The sequence below is a fragment of the Marmota monax genome, unplaced genomic scaffold, assembly GCF_021218885.2.
Source record: "Marmota monax isolate L192 unplaced genomic scaffold, Marmota_monax_Labrador192_F-V1.1 WCK01_AAM20220418_F8-fsc00064, whole genome shotgun sequence".
NCBI lineage: Eukaryota > Metazoa > Chordata > Mammalia > Rodentia > Sciuridae > Marmota > Marmota monax.
The window spans coordinates 1,497,693-1,524,852 of NW_026694542.1; the positions used below are offsets into that span (position 1 = coordinate 1,497,693).

Consider the following 27,160-nt stretch of genomic DNA (forward strand, 5'->3'; position numbering starts at 1 on the left):
TTTCTGAATATAAAGTGCTGGTTCTTGCTTTACTATTATTTTGAAGGACAATTGCACAAAACTATCAACCATTCTATTGAATGGCCAAATTTGGTATTTGAGTCCACATCAATCTGTATTTTAACAGAGCCTTTAAAGTTTTCTAGTTAGTGCAAATTAAAATCCCCATAACATAAATTAGAAACAATTTTACTTTATAGTACAAATGCAAATTATTTTTCTTGACATGCTGGTAGTATTAATTTTTACAGTGCAAAAGAGATTATGGAATTTCTAAGTCACAGTATATTTTACAATTCTAGGCAAATACATTTCAGAAAGTAAACACTACATGTTCTTGACATATCCTAAAAAAATAAAAATAAATAATTTTAACTATAAAAAAATTTACAAACATTAGCATTACAATAAAGGTTCACATCTAATTGTTGCAGAAAACCTAAATAATTTAAACCATGTAATCTTACTACTAGACGACTCCTATTAAATATAACAAAGCACTGAAAATTATTATCTACCTCAGGGATCTATAAGAGCTGCCAGGTAATCAGTATTTAAGCCACTAAATTTATGAGGAATTAGGAATGTATTAGGGCAGTAAAAGATGAGAGAAATGTGAAAGTATATGGAAATATGATTTACTTCACATATTTCTTCCTGAGAATGTAGAAGTTATTTTTTAATATCAAGACAATTTTTAAATGGAACAGAAAAATCTTATGGTGAATTATTTCATAAAATGTAGAATCCCTGGTAATATAAACAATTAATACCCTAATATATAACTTGCAAACATGAATTATTACAAAATGTTTTTATTTAAACAAGGCACAGGCCTATACATTTATCTGAAGTGCTGGGCAACTAGTGCTAAAAAAGTAAGTGAATTTTGTTAAAATTAAAGATAGCAATATGTTTTGTGATATAGTATTCCGAAATAACTTTCCTAAATAAAAATTAAACCTGAATGAATCAATAAGGCAGCAGAAAAATTTCATGAAGGGTCAGCAGGAATAAAAAAACCTCATTAGATTACAACTGAAAAATGTGTTTAAATAAATAAAGGCATTGTACATAAACTTAAATCCAGTGTAACATTATGGTAGAGTAATTTCAACAATTAAAAATTATAGTTATTTTGATTATTTTAATTCTGATATTCCAAACTATTTACTTTGCTTCGATTACAATTAACACTATGAATTATAGGTATAACCTACAACAAAGTAAATATAACAATGTATTAATAAAGTGTGGTAACTATAAAAACTTTGATCATGAATTAAAGGATAAACTTCATTATACTCAAAACATGATCAGCCCATAAAAGAAAATCTTCAAAACTCTCCCACTATGTCTGCCATGGTTACCTGATGTGAAAGGTGCCTGAATAAGTTGAAAGTAGACTTGTGTACAAAATCTTTCAATACTAGAATTTAGCATCACATGTGGACATCTGAAAGAGGTTAATTTAACAATGTAAAAGTATTTTACATAACATACTGATTACTGCATACATTACAAAGTTCTTTCAAAATGTGGTCTGGGCCTGGGGTGACTCAAATTGAAGTTTATGGTTCATGTGGGTCATAGCAGACCCTTAAAGGGAGCCACTGGGATTTTCTAGTTTTTCAGAGATTACTGTCATGAAAGACCATTAAGCCCACAAATAGGCCATTTGTCAGAAAAACACGAGGCTGGAGGCCCACTGGGTGTGCCCAACTGCAGACCCTTAGGGTAAAGCTGGTTAAAAATGGCAGAAGAGCACCCTCTAACAGGCAGCCATGGAACTGCCCCTCATAAGTTTTTGGTATTGAGGGACAATGTCTGCATTTATCCAAAAGCACTTTGCCAGTGCTTTTCATGCCCTACCCACTTTAAACATAGAGGAATGAGAATATTTAGGTAATATTTCTGGGAGAATTAAACTAGGATTTTATTACATGTATTTTTTATTTTTTGGGACTGGGGATTGAACCAAGGGCCACTTTACCACCGGGCTACATCCCCAGTCCTGTTTTAAAATTTGAGAAAGGGTCTCACTAAGTTGCTGAGGTTGGCCTCAAACTTCTGATCCTTCTGCCTCAGTCTCCTAAATCTCTGGAATTACAGATGTGTGCCACTGCACCTGACTTCAGATTTTTATCTAATTATAACTAGGATCATTTATGTGACCAATTTAACTTATTAAATAAAACTATATAACACAGTGTAAACACTAAACACAAGTATCACACAACAAGGTAAATAATAAATAAGTTAAAAATATATCTCTCATTTTAAAATAAATAGAACATAATAAACATTTTAGCAGTGGTTTCTGTCCACTTACCTCCCCACTGAGAAATTCTTTTAAGAGTTTTAAATATGAAAGACTACCCTATTTTAAAATCTTAGAAGACCATTGAATATTGAAAACATGAGTTAGTCTTGAACATTTTTGAGCAATTAATCTGATCAGTAAGTTTCTTTTAACCATTTTTTTTTTAAAATTGTTGGAACCTGTAGCTTTTAATCCAAAACGCTCTAAATCTTATTTTAGATTAATCCCCCTATCTGGTTCTCTTTTGATATAAAAAAAGATCCTTGGGTTGGGGGTGTAGCTCAGTGGTAGAGAGCTTGCTTAGAATCCGTGGGCACCTGGGTTCAATCCCTAGCATTGCAAACAAAAACAAAACAAAATGAAAAAATACTGAACTTTAGCTCAACATGGTCATGGACAGGATTAATATCAAACAATAAACAGTATCTAGAAGTCTAAAAATGACCAAACAATAAAAATTATAACACTTTAAGCAAATTTTGATCATTGTCTTTCTTTTACATTTCTCCTTTAAGGGTTTGAAAAAGCATGCTGCAGGAGACTGCCTAGCATTCACCATTCCAGTTTGACATGAACCATTTCCATTCAAAACAGCAAGCTATTTTTTTAAAACAATATGGTGTCACCACATTAAAAATTAAGATGGAAATGATCTTTCTACCCACATCCTGTCCATCAAATATTTTATTTAAGATTAAGGAATGAGAGTGCGTATTTCAGAGTAAGCTTCACTCTCAAAATATATAACCATGAAAAACATTTCATGTTCAAGTAATCTTTAGTGATTTTTCCAAAGTTAGTAACATGGTCAAAGTATGCTGAAAAGAGAATAGGCATTTTGTACTAACTGGAAGTTTGACTGTTTTGGGAATGCTATTTACATAAATGTGTACCCATTAAATACTGTATTTTTTTTTTTTTTTGCTGTGATGGGGATTGAACCCAGCGCCTCATGCATTAGGTTAATACTCTACCACTGAGCTAGATCCCAGCCCTTACATGTATATCCATTATACTATGAGTGAAATTAAGACTGAATAGCTGATAGAGAATTTCTGCTTTTGGATGAACATGTTATCTACTGGCTTGTGCAGATGCTATACTAAGTTTTCATTTTCTCATTTATCTACTCAGTTTCCTTTATGTCCTCTTGCTCTGAAGTACTAGAGATGTCATCGTCCGTCTGTTCTCCAGAGAAATACAGCATTGAAGCATGTGTCTTGTGAGTTATGGTGACAGTGCAGGGACCCTGGGCCCATGGCTCTCCATCTACCTGCATTGGCATCATCGAACACTTCAAAATCAGCTGATGTTAGGAAAAAAATAATTAGAAAAAAGTCAGTCCCAAGAAGTTCAGAAAGATCTTCCTTACTAATACCACCTATGGTCCCTTAATCCTTCTGCATCTCATTTCTAGAAAACTAAACTGAATATATGAAAATATTCATGGATTGTTTAGGGATTCATTTTCAGGAGATGCTTTATTTCTTTGACTGGATTAAGGGCCATGTTTCCTGTTTCTTTCCCACCCACTTGAGCCTCTGAAGTAGGGTTACCAACAGCATGGGCCATAAACCTGTTTAGATAAAACACCACCATGCATCCTTTCTTCAACAGATGAATGGTCTGAAAATAGAGTATTACAGCATATTTTACCTACCCGAACTGTATGTGCCTGTCCTATTCGAAAAGGGTTTGCGAGTTTCACTTGAATCTGAGCACAATGGAACGACCCATACACTCCTACGACTTCCAGTAAACCATCATCATGCCTAACAATGGAAGAAGGAAATATGGATCATATTATGCAATGAAATAAAATCAGCCAAGTAAGGGCAGTTATTTTTTAACACAAATGGGGCCATCAACCTATTAAATGTTTATATTACTGCGCATATAAACAAGAAAAGCTGAAAAAAATGTGAAAGTCTATAATAATAGGGTGTTTTAAAGAAAATGGTGACATAAAAGAGATTGTGAATACACATACCTGGCTAGTGGGTAAGTCTCATCTCCCATTCCTTCCCATAATCTGCAGCCACCACCCCAGTAGCCAATGTTCAGAACAATGATGCCTTCCAAATTAGGCAGCTGTACTTGCTCACCATCCAGTTCTAGCTTTAAAGAAATGTAAGCAGTTAGTTACCACAGGGCGCATGACTTCCACACATACCCAGCTGGAATCACACAGAAGACATGAGAGAAGCAGGTGTAGGAGAAGACTATTTCCCACCTCTCACTGGAGATGGTCTGGGCTTTCCCACCTCCTCAGTGAAACATTTTTAAATTTGAGAGGGTCTCACTAAATTGCCCAGGCTGGCCTAAAGCTTATAATCCCTCTGCCTCAGCCTCCAGAGTGGCCAGGATTATAGGTGTACAACACATCCAGTCAGTGGAATTGTGTTTAATTAAGACATTAATAATGTCCTTTTTGTTAAATTCCATCATTCTCTTCAGGCCTTGTCTAACTCACAGCTTACCTTTGACCTGACACTAATGAAGCCTCTTTTGCACCTGAAAACTCCTTTGCTCGCTGGGGACTTCTACCTCTGGCCAGGACGTTCCTCTTTGGTCAATCCTGAGAACTTCACATCCTGCCTCCTGTTGACGGCATTCCTCATGGCTCTGTACTAAGCCCCCTCTCTCCATGTTGCAGGCTTTGGGGGGCAGTCTTAGCCATCTCTGTGTTGACAGTTCTACTTTGCTGGCACAGTTAGCTGGCAAGTTGGGCCATATTCAAAGGCCCACAAAACACTTCTACTAACTGTGGTATTTATTTTTTTATTTTATTTTTTTTTGAATTTTTTTAATATTTATTTTTCAGTTTTCGGCGGACACAACATCTTTGTTTGTATGTGGTGCTGAGGATCGAACCCGGGCCACACGCATGCCAGGCGAGCGCGCAACCGCTTGAGCCACATCCCCAGCCCTGACTGTGGTATTTATTATGCATATACAAAACAGACAAAACCCTTCTCAGCAACCTGCTTCCCCTCACCAACCTATTTCATATGGAAGAGCAACACACCCCTCACCTTCCCCAAGCCAGAAACATGGGATTTATCTTGGCCCCCTATACCTTTCTCCTCCACATTCATCAATCTGAAAACAGGTGAGGCTACTTTTCTCTTTTTTTGGGGGTACCAGGAATTAAACCCAGGATTGCTTAACCACATTTTGTTTTTTGAGACAGTGTCTCACTAATTTGTTGAGGGCCTTGTTAAGTTCCTGAGGCTGGACTTGAACTTGTGTTCCTTCTGCTTCAGCCTCCCAAGCTGCTGGGATTACAGGTCATTGTGCCTGGCTGATACTACTTCTCTATCATTTGGGACAGTACCTTAGGGCAGAACCATCATCTCCTTCTTCTGCATGTTCTAACCGGTCTGTTTATTACTAGCTTTACTTCTCTCCTGTGCACTCCTCACAGAGCAACTGGATTGACACAATGCACCTAATCCCCATGTTATAACCCTTCAGTGGCTTGACTCTACGCTCATGACAAAATTCAAACTCCTTAATAGGCCAATACAAACCTCTGTGATTTGGTTTCTGTCCATCTTTAGCTTTTGCTACTATGCTTCTGTTTGAACACTACTATATCATGTTCTCTCTTCGGCCACGTTTGCATGGCTGAAAAGGCAAGGAGAACATACCATAGAACAATCTTCTCTACCTTCTTCACTTAGCTAATTCTTAATTTTTAGATTTCAGCTTGTTACTTTTTCTAGAATGACTTCATGTTATTGTCATTTTCCTTAGAGAAGTATCTGAAGTTCCTAACTCCTATAAGACCACCTGCTTTTTTATATCGCTTCTCATACTATGTTGCAATGTGATTTAAGTACCTTTTTTCTCTCTGGGCTGTAAACTTAGAGAAGGAATTTATCACTGCAACTCCAGTATTTAGGACAGTACCTTGCATTTTGCAGGTGGCTTCACAAACACCTTTGTATAAATTAAAACTCAGACAACAAAATAAAGTGCTATTTTATATGTGCTACCAATATTATCAAAGCCTAGAAAGAAGGAAATATAATAAAGTATTCCGAGACCTTTTTTTGGTACTGGGAAATGAATTCAGGGGCACTCAACCATTGAGCCACATCCCCAGCTCTATTTTGTGTTTTATTTAGACACAGGGTCAGTGTTGCTTAGGGCCTCGCTAAGTTGCTGAGGCTGGCTTTGAACTCACAATCCTGCTGCCTCAGCCTCCTGGGCAGCTGGGATGCCCAAGACCTTCTTTTTGGAGAACCTGACTATTCTGTGTGGTGTGGCTCCCACAGGCTCTTGAGTGTTTGCTAACAGCATGGCTTTCCTTGGCTAATGTAAATTTGGCTCCTTACTCTCTGCTCACTTTATTCTCTTTTTTTCTAATATGTTTATTATCTCTTCCCATCTTACTTATTCCCATACTTACTTTACTAGTTTTGGGTCTCTCCATTAGCATCTTTGTTGTTTTTATAACCATTAGATTATTGTTATTACTTTTTATGGACAGAATGCCTTTATTTATTTTTATGTGGTGCTAAGGATTGAACCCAGTGCCTCACATATGCTAGGCAAGCATTCTGCCACTGAGCTACAGCCTTAGCTCATAAGATTATTTTTAAAAGCAAGCAAGAAATACACATAAGGTTTTGCCATCTCATGTTATCAGGTATACTGTAACAATAATCAATAACTAGAATTCTACTTTTACTGTTTATACATTTTTGCTTTGGTGGTGGGAATTGAACCAAGGGTTCATGCATGCTAGGTGAGCCCTCTATTACTGAGCTACATCCCTAGTCCTTATCGTCACTCCTTTACCATCACTCCTTTTTTCTGTTTTTTTTTTTTTTTTTTTTTTTTTGGTACTGGGTGCTGTACCACTTAGCTATCTCTCTAGATCTTTTTATTTTGAGATAAGGTCTAGTTCTCCATTCTGGCCTCAAATTTGCAATTCTCCTATCTCAGCCTCCTGAGTAGCTGGGATTACAGGAATGTGCCACCATGTACAGTATTATTTTGTTTAGGTATATAAGAGAGATATCGCACCAAAACAGTCTGAATTGAACTTTGCATTTAAATGTCTTCTGAGCATTTATGATAAATCAGGCACTCACTGTAGTAGACAACTTAAAGTGCAAATCATTAGAACATATCAGTTAAACAGATTTGGGTGTTAGATAAACCTGGGTTCAAACCTGACTACCCATGCCTGTGAAACCAACTGTGTGAATATGGGCAAATTACTTAAATTTAGTTTTCTCTTCTGTGTAATAGCAATATACTACTACTTGCCTTATAGATTATGGGAACTGTTTAGAGGGATAATGTGTTCAAAGCACTCAGCAAAGTGCTTGGCATACAAATAAATATCCCACATATGTTAGCAAAGTAACTTAAAAGAATCATCATCACTTCTGTTAAAAAACCTTCATAATCCTGAAAACATCTAAAACTTTGTGGAAGGTATTTGTGGCTTACCTCAATTTTTTTATTCAAATCTTTACATTCTTGCACTAAACAATCTTTGGTTCCATAGAATAAATAAACAGCCTATGAAAAATGAACAAAAATATGACATTAAAACAAATCTCACAAACCCTATTAAATGTTAAGAAAAAGACACTGTACAAAGTTCCCCATTCTGCCTTGAACAGCATTTCCTTGGAGTGGAATGAACACTGATGGACAGAAGGGCACTCCAAGGGATGCTCTGGTATATGATTCTCTATTTATTTATTTTTAGTTTTAGGTGGACACAGTATCTTCATTTTATTTGTATGTGGTGCTGAGGATCGAACCCAGTGCCTCACGCATGCTAGGCGAGCGCCCTACCCCTGAGCCATAACCACAGCCCCGTATGTGATTCTCTTTTAGCAGCCTTTTCATTTTACATTTCATTCTATTATGCTACTACTCTTGGCTTAAAGAGTACTACGTGAGCACATGCCTTTAGTCCCAGAGACTTGGGAGGCTGAGGCAGGAGGATTCTCCTGTTCAAAGTCAGCCTCTGCAACTTAGCAAGGTCCTAAACAACTCAGTGAGACTCTGTCTCCAAAAAAAAAAAAAGTAAAAAAGGGGTGGGGATGTGGCTAAGTGGTAGAGTGCGCCGGGTTCAATTCCTGGTACAAAAAAGAAATAAGATCAGTAGCCCCAGTTTAGGATGAGTCCATGGTCTCTCTTCCTAGGTATGCTGCTCATTCTTCAGGAGACTCAAGTCTGGCCCTTGCACCTGAGCTTCTTTGGAAACTTTCCCACCTTTCTCTTTCCTAAACAATTCTGACGTTATGCTGATATCACATTATACTGCCATTTAAAAAATTTGTTCCCGTGAGCATTATCTCCCCAGTTGGACTGTACACTCAGGGCAAGATTCCAATTATACAATATTTATTAAATTATACATTTTCTGAAAATGAAAACAAGAGTTGAACTGTAGTAGAACAGAGGAAATGTTAATCATCCCTCTTTTGGGTGACAATAAAGGCCATACTTTTTTTTTTGGTGGTAATGGGGATTGAACCCAGAGTACTACACCACTGAGCTATAGCCCAGCCCTTTTAGTGTTTTAATTTTGAGGCAGGGTCTTGCTAAAGTTGCCCAGATCTTGAACTTGTGATCCTCCTGTCTCAGCCTCCAGAGTAGCTGGGATTATAGGCTATTAGTTTAAAGTTTAGTCTGTTTTTCAGAAGGAATAGGGGTGGTGTATGTTTAAATGATGTTTTTCTGCTGATTACTCCAATTACTTAAGGAAAATGCAGATAAATTAAGCAAATATTTAATGATTCATTTTGAATATAAATATTGAATACAAGGTTGACAGAAGTACAGAAAAGTTAATTATCAGTTATATAAACAGCAATATTTATTGCTTTAGTAACTATAATAAAAGAGAATGAAATAAAATTTGAAATATTTGTAAAATAGGCCCAGGAATAGAATTATTTATTTTGCTTTAATTTAATTTTTTTGTACTGAGAATTGAACCCAGGGTTGCTCAACTACTAAGCCACATCCCTAGCCCTTTTAAATATTTTATTTAGAGACAGGGTCTTGCTGAGTTGCTAAGTGCCTCATTAAGTTGCTGATGCTGGCTTTGAACTCACATCCACCTGCCTCAGGCTCCCAAGCCACTGGGATTACAGGCATGCACCACCATGCCTTGCCAGCCTTTTTTTTTTTTTGAGACAAGGTCTTGCTAAGTTGCTGAGGCTGGCCTTGAACTTGGGTTTCTCTGCCTCCGACTCCTGAGTTGCTGAGATTACAGATGTGCGCTAACATGCCTGGTTGTATTTATTTTTCACATTCTTTTGTTCTATCATTAAAGTCATTTAAAAAAAATTCTGAGCCCAGCACAGTGGTGCACTCCTATAATCCAGTGGCTCAGGAGGCTGATGCAGGAGGATCATGAGTTCAAAGCCAGCCTCACCAAAAGCGAAGTGCTAAACAACTCAGTGAGACCATGTCTCTAAATAAAATACAAAATAGAGCTGGGGATGTGGCTTAGTGGTTGAGTGCCCCTGAGTTCAATTCCTAGTACCAAAACAAACAAACAAAATCCAAAACAAAGCTTCCATTAAAGGAACTGACTGTGCCCAAAACCAGAGCGATGACCTTAGCAAGAGTCATAGTAAACAAGTGCTCTTTTCCTTACCTCATCTGTCTTATGGATATAAGCCAATGGTTTATATTTTTTCATTAATGACTTAACTAAAATTTTACTCTGACTAACTGCCTTTCCAATTTCAGTTGCCATTTATATAAGTTATCATATATTTACTTTTCACCTAAACAAAATATGTTGAAAAACATTCCAACATTGAATTTTCAAAAATCTGCACTTGCCTAGCATGTGTGAGGCACTGGGTTCGATTCTCAGCACTGCATATAAATAAATAAATAAATAAATAAATAAATGTCCATTGATATCTAAAAATAAAATAAAATAAAAATGTGTTCCAGTTAATAAAATACATTTAAGAATCTAATTCGAGGGCTGGGGTTATGGCTCAGTGGTAGAGCACTTGCCTAGCACATGTGGGGCGCTGGGTTCAATCCTCAGCATCACATAAAAATAATAAAATAAAGGTATTATATCCAACTACAACTAAAAAAATATTAAAAAAAAGAATCTAACTTGACAGTCCTACACAACAGAGCAGGTAAATGTTTCTATAAGTTAGTTCAACTAGAATCTAAGAGATCTAAGAGTACTAAATATAATTGAACTATTGATTTTTACTGTACCTTCAGTGATAAGCAGGAAATGTTATTTTATCCAACACACCTTATTAAGAATTCTGCTAGAAAACAGAGATGGTGCCTTCTCACGATGAGCATGAAAATTGAGAGCCATGAGAGCATCAGGTCCAATAGAAAAATAGTTGTTCATTGTGAATTCCTGTGAGAAAGAGTAAGGATAAGCAATAGACTGTGCTCTCTGCAAGCCGGTGTCACACTTCAATATGTAAATCTTAGTCTTTTGGTCCTTTTTGAAAATCAAGTACTTTTAAAATTTTTCACACAGAGCTACTTTATACTCTCTGGTGAAGTTACTAGAAACAAACTTTAGTTCTAGGCTGGTAACTATGAATATGAATCTGACTTTCCATTTCTATTTACTATGCCACACTCATACCCCAGCATCTAGAAAGGCTCTCCTCTGTGCACCGAGGGTTTCACTTTGACAGTCCCAATGCATTTGCTTCAAACCTTCTTTGCAACTCTCAGTTTCTATCAGTCTCAATCCAGGCTATAGTTAGTTAGTTTATCTTATTTCCCGACCTAGCCTGGACGCCCCAATCTATATGTCTAGCTCTGTTCTTATTCCTGAGTTAACAAGCTCAAACTTCCAACTTATAGCTATTTGAGTTGCTATTCCCCAAATGTAACTATTTTCTTCCTACCTAAGCCTGAAACTTCCTGTTTTTCTTATCTTGGTTAATGCCGTTTCCATATATCCAATAATAAAAATCAGAACTCTAGTAGTAATATGCGTTTTCTCTCTCTCTTCTTATATCAATAAATTGCCAAGGCTTGATCAATTCCAGCTTTAAAATGTCTTTGAATTGTCCTCATTCTAAGATTCTCCTTGTTAATGCTCTCATGCGGCTTCTAACTTATTTTCACACTATCTCCAGAATATTTTTTTGAAATACAGATTTGGGTTGGGGCTGTAGCTCAGTGGGAGAGTGCTTGCCTAGCATGAGCAAGGTCCTGGGTATGATCACCAGCACTGCAAATAAAAACAAAACACAGATCCATTATCTCTGTACTATTTGCTGTTTGCTAACCACGCCTCATACTATTTAACTATTCCTTCTGTGGAAAGCCCTTTGTTCCTTTCTCTGTTGATCTAAACTGTATTAATCTTTTAAGGACCAGCTCCCACATCACTTCCTCTGTAATTTCCTCAGCCTTATCTGCCAAGGCAGAAGGAGGTATGCCTGCACCTTGTTCTTCCCCACAGCACCTTTTACAGAAGCTAGTGAGGTGGGCACATGATCTCTTCTGTTCCATTACCAGCTCCCTCCAGATAAGCACCAGGCCTCTGCATCCTACTAGATAGTGCTGCAACTTATGCACTGTGGACATTCCATGTCTGTTTGCTAAAACTATTCATAACAGAAGCACTAAAAACATACCTTAGGCTTCCTTAAGTTGTAGTATCCTTTATTTGTTATCTGAACTTTCCATCTGGAAGATAGTAAAAAAAAAAAAAAAAAAAAAATCAGAACTTTTAAACCAAAAACAGTACTCTGGATGGAGGTTTTTCTATTAAAATAACATTAGAGAAAGTAACCACATCTGAGAAAGAATGCAAATTTTGAGAAAGTACTCAGCATACTTTGCCTTTGGACCTTACAAAATAACAAAGACAGACATCAGCATCTACTTATAAGTAAAATTAATATAATCTTTTACATTCAAATTACATTTAAGTTCACAGCTACACAAGTCTTCATTTACAAACCAAATACTATTCCCAATGCTCAAGAAATACACTTTTTGGCAAAGTGTAACTTACCGATCTAGTTTGATTCCATCTGCTTCCATTACATTTCTTAGGACCTGTGTAACTGGTATTTCTCCAGCGTAACCTGTACCCCAACCCAGTGTATTGGACAGATCGTTGCCTGTTCCTAGAGGCAAGACTGCAACTTGTGGAATGTATTTTTCTTGTCCCTAGAACATGGAAGACATACTTCAGATTTTCTCTTTAAATAATGTATAAGATAATATTTTGTAAAACTTGAAAACCAAAGCAATAAAGACACAAATATAACAATTCTAGGTTGTACTAACTACTTTATCACAATATCCCATCCTTATCCATTTGAATTGATGATGTCTTCTAATATTTACCTTCATAATTAAAACAATACTGTATAATTAATCTTAGAAATGCTTCTGTAGTAGTGGTTTGTTTTTTCTTTTTCTTTTTGTTTTGTTTTGGTGCTGGGGATGGAACCAAGGTCCTTGTACATATTAGACAAGTGCTCCACCACTGAGCTACATCCCCGTTACAGCGGTTCTTAAAGACAAATACCTTAATCTTCATTTCATCAACTGCATCCAGGACCCAGCCCACAGTCCCATCTCCTCCACAAACAAGTACTCGAGCTGAATAATAAGGAAGAAGAGTACAAAGTTGTAGGGCTTTGAAAGGAGGAGTTTTCGTTACATCAAAAACCTAGAAATGAAAGAACAAGAAAAAAATTATTTTTATACAAATTGTCCTTCATCTGAGAGATTATTTCCCTGTAGATGAGTAGGCATACGGTTAACTAATACTGGCCACTGTGTATTTATCATTAATAACATGTCAGGTACCATGCCAGGCACTTTATATATTCACTGAGGCTTATGCCCCACACTGACAAAGTAGGAGTTCTTCTTATTCTATTGGCCAGGAAACTGAGGCACGCAGGAAGGTTAAATCATTTGCTTGTGTAAATAAATGAATGCTTGAGTCCATTTATGATATCATATTGCCTAGTTTCCATTCTAAAATTTTAAAAATGAAGTTATAATTTACATATCATAAAATTCACCTGAAGTAAACAAGTCTACCATTTTTATTCAGTTTATCAAGTTGTGAAACTGCCACTATAATCCAATTTAGAACATTTCTATTGCTTTAATAAGACTCTTCAATGGCCCTTTGCGGTCTCTCCTCCTTTCCAACCTTAGCCTCAGGCCACCAACAATCTACTCTGTCACTATTGATTTGCCTTTTCTGGACAGGTCACATATATGAATTGTATAATATGTGTTTGCCTGAGCCTGGCTTCTTGCACTTAGCATAATGTTTTTGAAGCTTATTTACTGTAATAGATAACTTATTCCTTTGTATCACTGAACAGTATTCCATTTTATTTGAGGGCACAGGTTTTGTGAATCCACTCACCGACTGATTGACAGTTGAACTGTTTCCATTTAATGTGCGATGAATATTTGCATACAAGTTTTTGGGGAACATGTTTTCATTTCCCTTAGGTAGATTAACGGAAGTAGGATTGCTAGGTAATATCGTTTCTGTTTTTCCACACATCTGAATGGCTTGATAGTTTTATAATTATCATTCTTTCCTGTTACTACATGATTAGTGACTTAAAGAATTAGTAAATGCTGAATTCAAGGGAATTGAAAATGCAAAGATTAATAAAGAAAGGAAGGTGATCTGTTTAATTACCTGGACTGGATTTAACAGGATCCTAAATTCTCCCAACAGTCCTTCTCCCATGTTAGTTCCACTGCGGGAGTTGGCCAGGATTATTACTGGGGTCCACTGTTTTCCAAACTTGGAGGCTAGCTAAAAATATTAAAATGAGTAAAAAAAGTCTCAGAGATGACAAACACAACATTTTTCATTCATTGATAACAATGGTGCTGGAATTTGCTGAAAAAACAATGATACCAGTACTATCAATGTAATATGAAAGTCAAATAGTTCTAAGAATAAAAGAAGACCTTAAGAGATTAACCTTCCAACTTAATGTACAATTTTCCTCTATGTTACTTTAAGTAAGTCCTCCAGCATATGCTCAGATATGTTAGGAAGGAAATAACAAGGCAGTCCATGCCACTGTTAAAATAGTATCAAGTTCTGGGTTAAACTGAGGTGAAAGTCTAAAGTCTTTCAATAACTTGCATTCATTGTTCTAATTTTGCTTCTAAAGCAACTGGAAATTACTTATTCTTCCACATAACGGCTGTGTTTAAACATCTGAAGCAATGTACAGGTTAAATATTCCTTTTCTGAAATTCCTGGAATCAGAATATTTTCTGATTCTGGAATATCTGCATATACATAATGGGATAAGGTCCAAGTCTAAATATGAAATTCTTGTTTCCCAGATACCTTCTATAGACAGCAGAAAGGTAATTTTACACAATGTTTTTAATGTGCCTACATTCTGACCACAACCCATCAAGTTTAGAATCTTCTATTTGTGGTGTCATGTCAGCAGTCAGAAAATTTTGTATTTTGCATTTTTTGATTAGGGATGCTGTACCTGTAACATGAGTTTGTCTCTCAGCAATACATTTCAAGTCCTTTCAACCATTCATCTAACGGATATTGATATGGATTTTTCTTTGATCTCTTTTCTTGCTTAATTTTCCTTTGCTGGTTATATTCTAGTTGAAAGTTTTTTTTTTGTTTTTTTTTAAATGGGGTACTCAAAAGTGGATTCAAAAATTCATACTTGTAATAGCCAAAAGCCAAATAAATTTGTATAATCTAACCATTTCTTCTCTTACCCTCTCTTTATAGATTTCAACATTAATAAAGTCATTCTGTGGTATTAACTGAGTGATTCTCATACCTCTTATAATTTCAGATTAAATTCAGATAAGGGGCTGTACATTTTTTAAAAAGTGTATCTTAACAATATTAAGGTTTAAAAATTTTAAAGTGTACTTTTCCTTGCAGGAATATTGACAACAATGACTTTTAAGATATAAATACTTAATTTGAAAAAGTACCATTTAATTGTAAAGCAAAACAGTTCAATTATTTTGGCATATTCAAGTAGGGGAATATATATACATAAATTTTTATAATTATTCTTTAAGAGGTACATAAAGATTGAGAGATATTTTTACATTGATTTTCACACACACACACACACACACACACTGCAAATCCTTCACCAACAACTTCAATGTCTGGTATTATTTGTTGGAGCATCCAATGTGCAATATAAACTTTTTTTTAGAGACCTCATGTAGAATTCCACATGGAAAATTCTTTTAGAACAAGGTGTGAGGAAAATCCATATTTTCTTTTCACTGCAATAATGAATTTCGAATTTGGCTGTTCATCAGAATTATGTGAGGACCTTAAAAAAATATGGATTTCTGGGCTCTACTCTAGATCTATTAAATCAAACATGACAATGAAACTGGACTAAGGAATTATTTTTTAGGGGTAATGGGGATTGGACCTAAGAGCACTTTACCATCAAGTACATCCCCATTTGTTCTTACATTTTAACAGGATCTTGTTAAATTGCTTAGGGCCTTGCTAAGTTGCTGAAACTGGACTTGAAGTTCTGATCCTCCTGCCTCAGCCTCCTGAGTCACTGGGATTATAGGCATGTGTCACCATGCCTGGCTTTAGGAATCTATTTTTAAAAAGCTAGGTTCAAATGCAGGCAGTGATTTAGAAATCACTAGTACATTTTTGATCTCCCTCTAGGCATGAAAGAACTCAAGAGCCAAAATTTTATCACACCTCTAGGAATTGGTAGGGTTTTATAGCTTACCATAAAGGTATTTATTTTACATCCCTTCTTGGTCTTGACCTTTTATTTTTTTTCCCCCCACATTTTTTAATTGGTGCATTATATTTGTACCTAATGATGGGATTTATTGCCACATATCTGTACATATATAATAATTTGGCTAATCTTTTATTTATTTTATTTCTGGCTCTGATTCTTCTCACAAATGCAGAATTAACAATCTCATACACTACCTTAACTTTATAGAAATAATAATATAAGAAAAATAATCTCTAATTACCACTTCATAATCTGTTTTTTTGTCTTTTCGCATCTGGTTAATGTAAGTTAAATAACTTGGTGGAATGATGATATTTCTGAATTCTCCAAAATCACACTTTTCATTCTTTAAGCTATTTTTCATGCACTCATCATGTACTGTTTTCTGACACCAAATACACCTGAGGGAAGGAAGAAACAAAGACATTAATTAATTTTAAACTATAATCTTATTGAGCTGCAAACCAATTTTTTGGTCAAAAATGTAAATAATAATTTCATCATTATTGGATATAAAATCTGGCACATGTAAGATATGTATCTATGCCTGCATTGTGAAAATAGTTACAAGTTTTGAATGTTACAAGGTTTGAATGAAAATATAACAATGGTTCTCAAACATCTTGAGCCCCAAGATCCTTTCAGGGCATCTGTGAGATTAAAACCATTTTAATAATAATACTAGGAAATTATTTCATCCTCATTCTCTCAAAAATGTAGTTTTTTTTTCCCAGAAGATGTATGATGTGCTATAACAATAGACTGAATGTAAACATTTTCATAAAAATATGTTATTATTTTTAAAAATATGTATTTTAGTGATTTCTTTCTTTTTAAATACGTTTTATTTTATTCTATTCATTTATTTTCATGTGGTGCTGAGGATCAAACCCAGGGCCTCACAAGTACTAGGCAAATGCTCTACACAACCCCAGCCCAGTGATTTTTTAATTCTGATTTATAACATGGTAAATATCAATAGCTATAAGCCACGTTAACAAAAGCCATCTAGAACAGCAACTGTTATGTGTTAGTTATTTGTGCTTTAACTGAAATATGTTCATGAGGTCTGCAGGCTTTGCTGCCTAGATGTGCCACTGCCGAGCCCTAAAGACATTCTCAGGTCTAAACTGAAAATTTCAACTTATAAATGTAAGTAAAACGGTCAACTGCTTTTTGGGCAGCTCATAAACAAGTTATGTTTGCTTTTGAAATACAGATAAAACAAGTATATTTAGATTTGCCTCTGTGTTCAGTACCAATGTATACAACAGGCAGGGAACAGTGCTGGCAAGGTCTGGGGTTTCTATTTTTAATCTGCTAAGTATTTAATCCACTCACAGATAAAGTAGATTGGACTGTACAAAGTAGGCCACCAGAAAAAAAATGGTTTTAGTTAAATGAATAAAAAAAAAAAGAGGGTAAACATTTTTCCTCCATATATTAATTCTCTTGGTCTTCTATTTTAAGGGTGTTTTTTCCTTTCAGATGTTCAGATTTGTCCAATAACTGCTATTTACCCAAGAGTCCTGTTTTGATTTACTGCTAAAAATAATTATATGCATATATGTAAAACTATAATAGATGATTTCACAACTAAAGTATAATACATCTCTCTACTGGTTACCATCAACTTAAAAATAGTAATATTATATATATATTTTCCCAAACCAACACCAATACACTTATTTGTGGGAGACAGGGTCAAATTTTACCAAGAACTTTTAAATTGGGTAGGACTAGAGACAATGATCTACTTAACTTGTGGGAATTCATAACTGCACAGGTAACCAGATCCTGCCTGTGAGGATTACACAGAAAGCATTCAGAGGAGAGGATACATTTTGAGGAGTCACATGGCTTCCCATTTAGAAAACTAGTGCTGGAGGAAAACGAAGGCAGATCCCTGCTTTAGCCTCTTCCCATGGGCTATAGATGATTGTGGCCTTGGAAAAGGGGATCATGCTCTAAAAACAGGGTAGTGTTATTGAAAGAAATTAGAAAGGTTGTAAATATGTCAAATTTTCATCTACATGAATGTTTTGTTATACATTAATTTGAAAGGATGCCCACAGAATTACTTCACAATACTAGCTTATGCTTGAGAATTGAAATATTTAGAAAGGTATAAAATGAAGATTATCGGTGGGGAGGGGAGGGGAGGGGGGATAGTAGAGGACAGGAAAGGTAGCAGAATACAACAGACACTAGTATGGCAATATGTAAATCAATGGATGTGTAATTGATGTGATTCTTCAATCTGTATATGGGCTAAAAATGGGAGTTCATAACCCACTTGAAGCAAAGTGTGAAAGATGATATATCAAGAACTATGTAATGTTTTGAACAACCAACAATAAAAAAAAAAAATTTGAAAAAAAAAAAATGAAGATTATCTACCAACATTCTTAATTCCTTTGATATGCTTATTTTCAGTTATTATAATACATACAAATTTCAGTTATTATAATATAGTTAGGAATATGATATCTATATTGATCTATAATAGATACTACTTTTTTTTCTGTTACTATTATTATTATTTTTGTGGTGCTGGCTGGGGATTGAACCAAGGACCTTGTGCATATGAGGCAAGCATACTACCAACTGAGCTATATCCCCAGCCCCTGCTTTTCTTCTGTTATAGCATGAATAATTTTATATGCTATTAAATATTTACTTAAAACATGGTTTATAATACATCATGTGGATATAACAATTTATCTAGCCCCTTACCTGTTTTTTTTTAAAAACATTACTTTGTTCTTGTAAATATAAGCAATGTGTTGAACAACCTCAAACATAAAAGAGGTAATTTCCTTACAATCTGAGAAGTTTCTGAATCAAAGGGCATACATTTTCCTAAGATTCTATTTAAAGGTCCCTGGTCACTAGGTCAAACTGAACTGTCTTTTGCTTTGTGAATTCATTTATGTCCTATATTCATCTTTCAGGAGGTTTTAAAAACTGCAAACACATGTGTTTACCAATCTCTTTTGTATATTAATTGAAAAGATGCTTCAGTATTATCTCTCTGTGGCACTCAGGATTAAACTCAGGGGTGCTCTACCACTGAACCACATTCCCAGCTCCTTTTTAAAATTTTGAGACAGGGTCTTGATAAATTTAAATTGCCCAGACTGGGCTCAAATTTGTAATCTTACTGCCTCAGCCTCCCAAATTGTTGGGATTAAGGTATGTGCCACTGGGCCAGGCTAGTTTCCTTTTAAATGTACTTTTTAAAGTATTTCAGTTTATGTTTTGATGTACAGATCTGTACTTCTCTTTGTAGTTTATTCACATACTTTTATGCTTAAAGTCTTTTATCATTTCCAAATTATATATTCATCTGTAGCTATTTTCTCCCCAAAGAGCACTTGTCCTAGCACAATTCATAATATTTTTGATTCCCACTGATTTATGACACATTTATCATTCACTAAATTCTAATTAATTTCAGAAGAGGTTCTTTTTGTTGTTGTTATTGAAGTGCTGAGGACTGAACCTAGGGACTGACAGTTGCTGCTAGGCAAGCGCTCTGCCACTGAACTACATCCCCAACCCAAAAATAATTCAACAAAATAACTGTTATTAGCTTTTGCTCTGTAAAGATAAAACCAAAATGCTTACTAGTTATTCAGTATTATACTTTTTCCTTAGAAACAACATCTTCAAACTTGAGATCTGTTCTTTTACTCACCTTGTACCTTAGTATTTAGCTTAGCCTAGATTTCAAAGCCAATGGAAAAATAAAAAATTGGGGCTAGATCTGTGGCTCAGCGGTGGAGCGCTTGCCTCGCACGTGCAAGGCCCGGGATTCAATCCTAGCACCACATAAAAATAAATAAACAAAATAAAGGTACTGTGTCCATCTACAATTAAAAAAGATATTAAAAAAATAAAAAATTAATACTATTCTGATATTTTAGTTTAAGTACCATGTCACTGGGTAACTGCTTATGAGTTTTATTTGTTCCTATTTTTACTTTGAAATTTTCAAACTTTCAGAGAAATCAAAAGGGTAGCAAAATGAATACCCTTAAACTCACCCTTCACTCTGATCCCCCTGCTTCTGGAATGTTAGGCAAGTGCTCTGCTACCAAGCTACACCCCTCAAATCCTGATTACTTTTTTTGGTGGTGGTGGGGGGTACTGGGGATTAAACGCAGGAGCACTCAAACACTGAGCCACACCCCCAATCCTATTTTGTATTTTATTTAGAGACAGGGTCTCACTGAGTTGCTTAGGGCCTCGCCATTGCTGAGGCTGGCTTTGAACTCTGGATGTCCTGTGTCAGCCTTCCGAGCTGCTGGGATTATAAGTGTATGCCACAGCACTGGGCCCTGATTTTTATATGACAGTGGAATGCATTACAATTCTTATTATAAATATAGAGCACAATTTTTCATCTCTCTGTTTGTATACAAAGTATATTCACACCAATTCATGTCTTCATACATGTGCTTTGGGTAATAATGACCATCACATTCCACCATCATTTCTAACCCCATGTCCCCTCCCTTCCTCTCCAACCCCTCTGCCCTATCTAGAGTTGTCTATTCCTCCGATGCTCCCTCTCTATACCCCACTATGAAGTAGCCTCCTTGATTCTTAATTAATATTTTCTCCCATGACTTGCTTTCTTTCAATATAAACGTATACATTGCTGAATCATCTGGAAATACATTTCAGATATTGAGATTTCACCCTTCAAAATTTCAGCAAATATTTCCTAAAAACAAGGATAACCTTGTTTTTAAAATGTTTTGCTTTTTTAGCACCTGCCTAGCATGTATAAGATCCTGGGTTCAATCCTCAGCACTGTAAAAAGTAAAAAAAAAAAGGTAAAATAATTTGCTTTTTAATTTTACACTAAAAACTGGTATCCCTATGACCTAGCATTCAAGCATTAAACATTTTACAACACACTTCCATATCCATTAATTCATCTTATTTTTGGTACATTTTCAAATAAATGGCAGATATAAAAATACTAAATAACTCAGCCAGTAGGTTTATCATTTTCTAGAGTTCATTATTTGTTTATAGGTTTTTCTTGTGATGTAAAATTTATATACAATGAAATGTACAAATATATACATTTATTGAAATTTGAGAAATGAATGCCTTCATACTGAAGTCCTTATCAAGATACAGAACATCATCTACACTATTCCCTCATAGGAAAACATGGAATGCTTTGCAGATTTACCTTATTTTTGCTCAGGAGTATAACTGCTTTACTTTTGTTAAATCAAATTATTTTAGAGACACAGTCTTGTTATATTGCCCAAGATGACCTCTTTTTTTTGGTGGTACTAGGGATTGAAACTCAGGGTTACTCTACCACTGAGCTATATTCCCACCACTTTTTAAACTTTTTACTTTGAGACAGTCTTGCTAAGTTACCAAGGCTGATTTCAAACTTGTAATCCTCTAGCCTCAGCCTTCTAAGTAGCTCAGCCTCCCAAGTAGCTGAAATTTCTGCTATGGCACTCCTGGGATCATGCCATCCTCGTGCCTCAACCTCCTGAGGGTCTGGGACTATAGTCACACATCACGATGCTTTTATGTTTTAAAAGTTTAGCAACGAAAAATTCTGCTGGCAAAATCGCTTATTACTTTCTTTTAAAATAGTTACTTGTTCCCAATAGCTTTTTAGTATGCTGGAGGAGGCAGCTGTATTATACTTGTTGTGATGGTCAATTATGGGATTCATACCAGAATGGGTTTGGTAAACTATGTCTGCCACCTGACCTTGTGGACAAAGTTTTATTGGAAAACAACTATACCTATTAATTTATATATGGTCCATTGCTGGTTTTGTACTAGGCAGAGTTAAGTAATTACGACAGACCAAATGCTTCCCAAAGCCTAAAATGTTTACTTTTGGCTCTTTATGTATCATAATATAAGAATATTCATTTGCTTTGCTTTGGCAGTACTGGTGATTGAACCCCAGGGTGCTCTACCACTGAGCTATTTTCTGGTCCTTTTTATTTTTTATTTTGAGACAAGAGATTCCCAAATTGCCAGGGCTGTATTTGAACTTGTAATCCTCCTGCTTCAGCCTCCCAAGTTGCTAAGATTACAGGTGTGCTCCAACGCATTGAGCTTTACCTCTGACTTAGAAGATGGCTTAGTATCTTTTATTGTTTCAGATAATTAATGAAATATGACATATACCAATAGAATACAGAAATATAAAATTTAAGATCAAAGCTGAGACTAAAGTGGCTTTGTTTTACTAATTATAGTATGTGGGGAGAGAAGAGGGAGAATAATGAAGAAAAAGCCTTCTTACAAACAAACAAACAAACAAAAAAACAGGGCTGGGGTTGTGGCTCAGTAGTTGAGCACTTGCCTAGCATGTGTGAGGCCCTGGGTTCCATTCTCAGCACCACATAAAGGTAAATAAATAAAGGTATTGTGTCCATCTACAACTAAAAAATATTAAAACAAACAACAAACAAACTTAAGTTCCTTTTCTCTTACTAAGAGAATATTACAGGGAACAAAGGTTTAGTTAGTAAATAGAACAAACACTTAAATATAACCTAATTCCCTACTGTAGTCAGAATCGAGAAGAACAAAAGGAAGGACAGAGAAGTACTGATTCAGATATGAGGTACAGAATTCACTGTAGTGGTTGGGGTAGAGGCAGACACACACAAAACGAAAAAAGTCTATAGGGAAAACAGACTCTAGCACAATATGTTGCACAAAATAGATGACAAATAAGTAAGTATAAAGACCTATTTTGCAGAGTTTAATAGGGCTGCAGGTTTAAAATCAGTCACTACCTGTTATTACCCCCTTTCAAATGATCAGTCTCAGCTCACCAGCTTCTCTAAGAATGTGAAGCAGAAAGGAAAGGAGCCCTCCCCATGGCTGGATAAAATCCAGAGAGGGACTGTTTTGTGATCATATGTTGTAAATAATGATGTTTTCTTTCTCCTTCCAAAATCTCATTTCTACAGAAGATCACAGTAGACTATAATCCTGAATAAAATTATTGGCTAAAATAAATCAGTTTAGAATATTGTAGAATCCATACAACTTGAGGATACTGCTTTTTACTTTTCGGAATAATAAATATTTCCTAAATTTATATAGAGACCATAGCAGGCTGTGAACAGACTGCTCAGTAACCCTAGGAATAAGCTAATCAGAAGGAGATCTATCATTACAAACTTTCACTGCACTCATTGGGAGGACACATATTAAGGAATGAGACTCAGGTTTTAAGAGATACAAAAACATGGCAGTGATTCTCCAATTTCAGAGTTATCTGCTATTCAAACAAAGACTGCCAGGTTTCTGGTTTAGTGGGTCTGGGGTGGGGCTAGGGTTGCCAGATACAAAACAGAAGATGCCCCGGTAAATGAGAATTTCAGATAAACTACCATTTTTTTTTGGGGGGGGGGGTATAATTCCCAAATGTTACATTTTTACTTGTCAAATCTGGCAAACTAGAATTTACATTTTTAAATAGATTTTGAAGTGATAATGATCCTGCTGGTTTGGGGATGTTACTTGAGAACCCTGAGATAAAGGATATGTCATCATCAAGAAGGAAAAATTTGGGGAAGCAGAAGTTGAATAAATCAGGAAAGGGTTTGTAGAGGCAAAAACAGGAGATTTAATTTGCGCACAGAGAATGGAAGGAAACAACAAAAGTCAATTCACTGTGACATTTATTTTAAGTCACTGGTAACTTTGCACTCACTGATTAAGGACAAAAGACAGGATAGACAGAACAACATCTAAATTCTAAAGATACTAAAAACAAACAAATAGTTAAAAATTCTAAAGTTGTCTAAAATATATTATTTTGAAAACTTATTAAATCTAAATCTGATAATGTGTAAAATTATTTAGGGTAAGATTTAAAAACCAGTATTGACATACCAGTGCTCATGCCAAAAAACAAAACAAAAACAGAGAGCTTGTTCTACAAAAAATAAAAAAGTGGCTTATCCTATTTAGTCCCAGCTTTCTACTACAGCTTGTAAGTATGTTCATAAGCTTTTATACTTATCAGAAACAAACCCCATTACAATGAAGATGTCCAGACTTATGGAAGGCTTGGTATCAGCATTCCTAATCCTGTTCTGGGGGTAAGAATTCCTTTGTAAGTCAGTCCCATTTTACCTTTAATTTCCTCAACTGTGAAATGAGTTAGAACAGATGACCTGCAAGACATCATTCCATTCTACCAATCTCTAACAAGAGGAGGTATATCTTCATCTATTTCAGACACTACTTAACCACATAAATGTGTTGTCCATGGTGTATGCAGAAGCCACTGAAATATTCTTGGTTTAATCAAAGTCGTGTATCTAAGATACTACACAGTCTTGCAAGACCATCTTGAAACTCAAGAGGAGTTTTCATTTCAGTGTTGTTTTTTTTTTTTTTTTTTTTTTAAAAATGTGTTTCACTATGGCACCCATAGCAAAATACAGTTAAAGTGCTGCCCTGGAATTACACTTCTTTTTACAATACAAAGCCAAGGATGAATCAGTTTTGTGATTGAAAGGAAAATTTATTTGGCCATATTTCATTTTTTCTTATGTAAACTGGAGAAACATACAATGGCCAAGATGCAGGTAGCACTTAAGGAAGATAAGAGTCAAGTTTTATTGCCCCAAAGGGCATGCTGGCAAAGAAGCAGAGGAGAGAAGCCTCTTCTCAGCAAGACTACTGCAAAGGCCGTTTTCCACAACATCAGAAGTGTCTGTCCAGAGCAGTTCGGGCGGGCCAACGGCTGTGATTACAGGAGGCCTCTACACGCCTTCAAGAAAACCTGACTCCTGGGGGGCGGGACCAGGGTTCCATCCTCAGCACCACATAAAAATAAAGGCATTGTGTTGTGTCCATCTACGCCTAAAAATAAATATTTAAAAAAAAGAAAACCTGACTCCCACAGATACAAAAACATGGCAGTGATTCTCCCATGGAGCGTTCCTACAAAGGCCATACCTGTAATCGCAGAGCTTGGGCTGACTGCCACACTGCTGCTTGCACACCACACAGTAACTGCACAGGGGCACGTTGCCTCGGATCCAGTGGTGGGGCATGACATCCAGGGCCCTGCCCTCACTCTTGAGCATGATCTCCTTGCACTGGAAGCGTTTGTCGGCCTTCTTGAGGCAGCCCTCGTCCACTCGGAGCCCGCAGCAGTCGCAGAAGGCACCCTGCAGAATGTGCTGGGCGCACACGCAGCAGTAGGTGGGCTGGCTGAACAGGTCCGTGTCCCGCCACCCGTGCTTGCTCTTGCGGAAGATGTCCCTGCGGTGCAGTTGCCGGCGCGACCTCTGCAGGCTACACCAGAAGGTGATGAACACGGGCAGCAGCACCGAGCACAGAGTCCACAGGATCAGGTGCCCGTCGGCGAGCAGGCCCTCGGCGGGCGGGCCCGACCCCGGCTGCCCCTCGCCTTCCATCTTTTCCAAGGCCGGAGTCTAACTAGGAGAGAGCAGGCGGTCAGTGGGGGCTCGCGCTCCCCTCGCAGGGCTCCGTCCGGCTTCTCCCGGGCGAAGGCGGGCTCGCTCCCGGCTGCTCGGCCTGTTTCTGGAGTCGGGAGCCTGGGCCCGAGGACACCTCAACTCGCCACGCGAAGCGCAGGCCTGGCGCACCAAGGGGCACGATACCCATTCACAGGCTCCCTCACCTCCAAGACCGGCTCTGCTGACCGAGTCGGTAACCGCCGGCCCCAGCCCCGCGCTCCCCTCCGGCACTCAGCCGTTTGGTACCGGCGCGCCGCCTTCTTCAGGGCCCCACTGCCCTCGCCCCTTTGGCAAGGCCTCCGGAAACCCACGCCTCCTCCCCGACCACCCCGGGCCCTATCTCTAGCTCAGGCCTCCGCGGGCGGTCCCGCGCCCCCACCGCAGGGCCCGACTGTGGGCCCCCAAGTGGTGAGGAGACCACCGCGCGCCAAGCGCACGAGCGCAGAGGCTACGCACGCGGCGGCGGCCGGGGCGTGGACTGGGCGGAGCTTGTGGTGGCGCACCCCGTGGCTGGGCGGGGCCAGAGCTGAGGGGCGGGGCGCAGGCTTGAGGTGGGTGGGGAAGAAGGACAGGCTTGAGGGTGGAGACCACGGGAGGGGAGGGGCAGGGGGAATTGGGGCGTGGCTTAGGGGAAATGGGGCGGGGTTATAATGGAGGCGGTAGGATGGGTGGTGTAGTGTTACACGTTGGTAATTAAAGAAAACTTTAGGTAAAATTTTTTTAAAAAGATGACCTTTATTTTATTAATTTATTTATATGCGGTGCTGAGGATGGAACCCAGTGCTTCACACATGCTAGGTAAACGCTGGACCACTGAGCCCCAACCCCAGCCCCTAGTGTAAATTTTTTGTGGTATAATGACCTTCAACTTGGCTACCTCCTCACTCTCGGAGTTGAGAGCTGGCATTCTCTTATTTGAATGGACAGGTTTTATTTTTTGCCCTACCAGGAATTGAATCCAGGGGTGCTCTACCAGTGAACTACATCTCCAGCGCTTTATAAAAAAATTTAAAAATTTTTTCATTTGTTCTTTTTGTTTATACATGATGGTAGAATGTATTTTTGTACATGACTTGGTATTACGCTGGTTGTGTATTCATACATGAACATAGGAAAGGAAAGTCTGATTCATTCTACTGTCTTTCCTATACCCATTTCCCTCCCTTCTCTTCATTCCCCTTTGTCTAATCCAATGAACTGGATAGCCCCCTCCTCTTTATTTTGTGTTAGTAGTTCTGCATATCAGAGAGAACATTTGGCCTTTCATTCAATCCCCAGGAGAACTCCAAGTAGTGTGAGAACTGCAAAGTAGCTGCAGAGGCGGTTAGTAATGCCTCGCCTGTCAATCAATACTATTGGCAAAATGCCAGGGGCCATTCCGACTCAGCTGTGGCTCTCAGCAATGCCATAATTCATTCTTCTTTATGGCTGCATAATGTTCCATTATGTATATATACCACATTTTCTTTATCCATTCATCCGTTATAGGGCACCTAGTTTGGTTCCATAGCTTAGCTATTGTGAATTGAGCTGCTCAGAACATTGAT

The 27,160-nt window shown here is 37.2% G+C and overlaps 1 protein-coding gene across 1 annotated transcript; it reads right to left on the reverse strand.

Moving 5' to 3' along the window:
* On the reverse strand, window positions 1-26,060 carry Dgke (diacylglycerol kinase epsilon). Its single transcript, XM_046420555.2, has 11 exons — window positions 25,087-26,060; window positions 16,343-16,502; window positions 14,007-14,126; window positions 12,861-13,004; window positions 12,339-12,496; window positions 11,956-12,007; window positions 10,599-10,712; window positions 7,793-7,864; window positions 4,314-4,441; window positions 3,984-4,095; window positions 1-3,629 (listed from the first exon to the last, which is right to left on the reverse strand). Exons 1-11 carry the CDS (start codon window positions 25,548-25,550, stop codon window positions 3,450-3,452), a joined length of 1,704 nt encoding a protein of 567 aa, XP_046276511.1. The 5' UTR covers window positions 25,551-26,060; the 3' UTR covers window positions 1-3,449.
* Window positions 26,061-27,160: the final 1,100 nt, after the last annotated feature.

Coding starts and splice junctions, on each gene's coding strand:
- Dgke (XM_046420555.2), bottom strand. CDS start 25,550: ATGGAAGGCGAGGGGCAGCCGGGGTCGGGCCCGCCCGCCGAGGGCCTG. Junction 12,008..12,338: donor GATGGAATCAAACTAGATCG/GTAAGTTACACT, acceptor ACTATCTTCCAG/ATGGAAAGTTCAGATAACAA. Junction 10,713..11,955: donor ACAACTTAAGGAAGCCTAAG/GTATGTTTTTAG, acceptor TCTTTCTCACAG/GAATTCACAATGAACAACTA.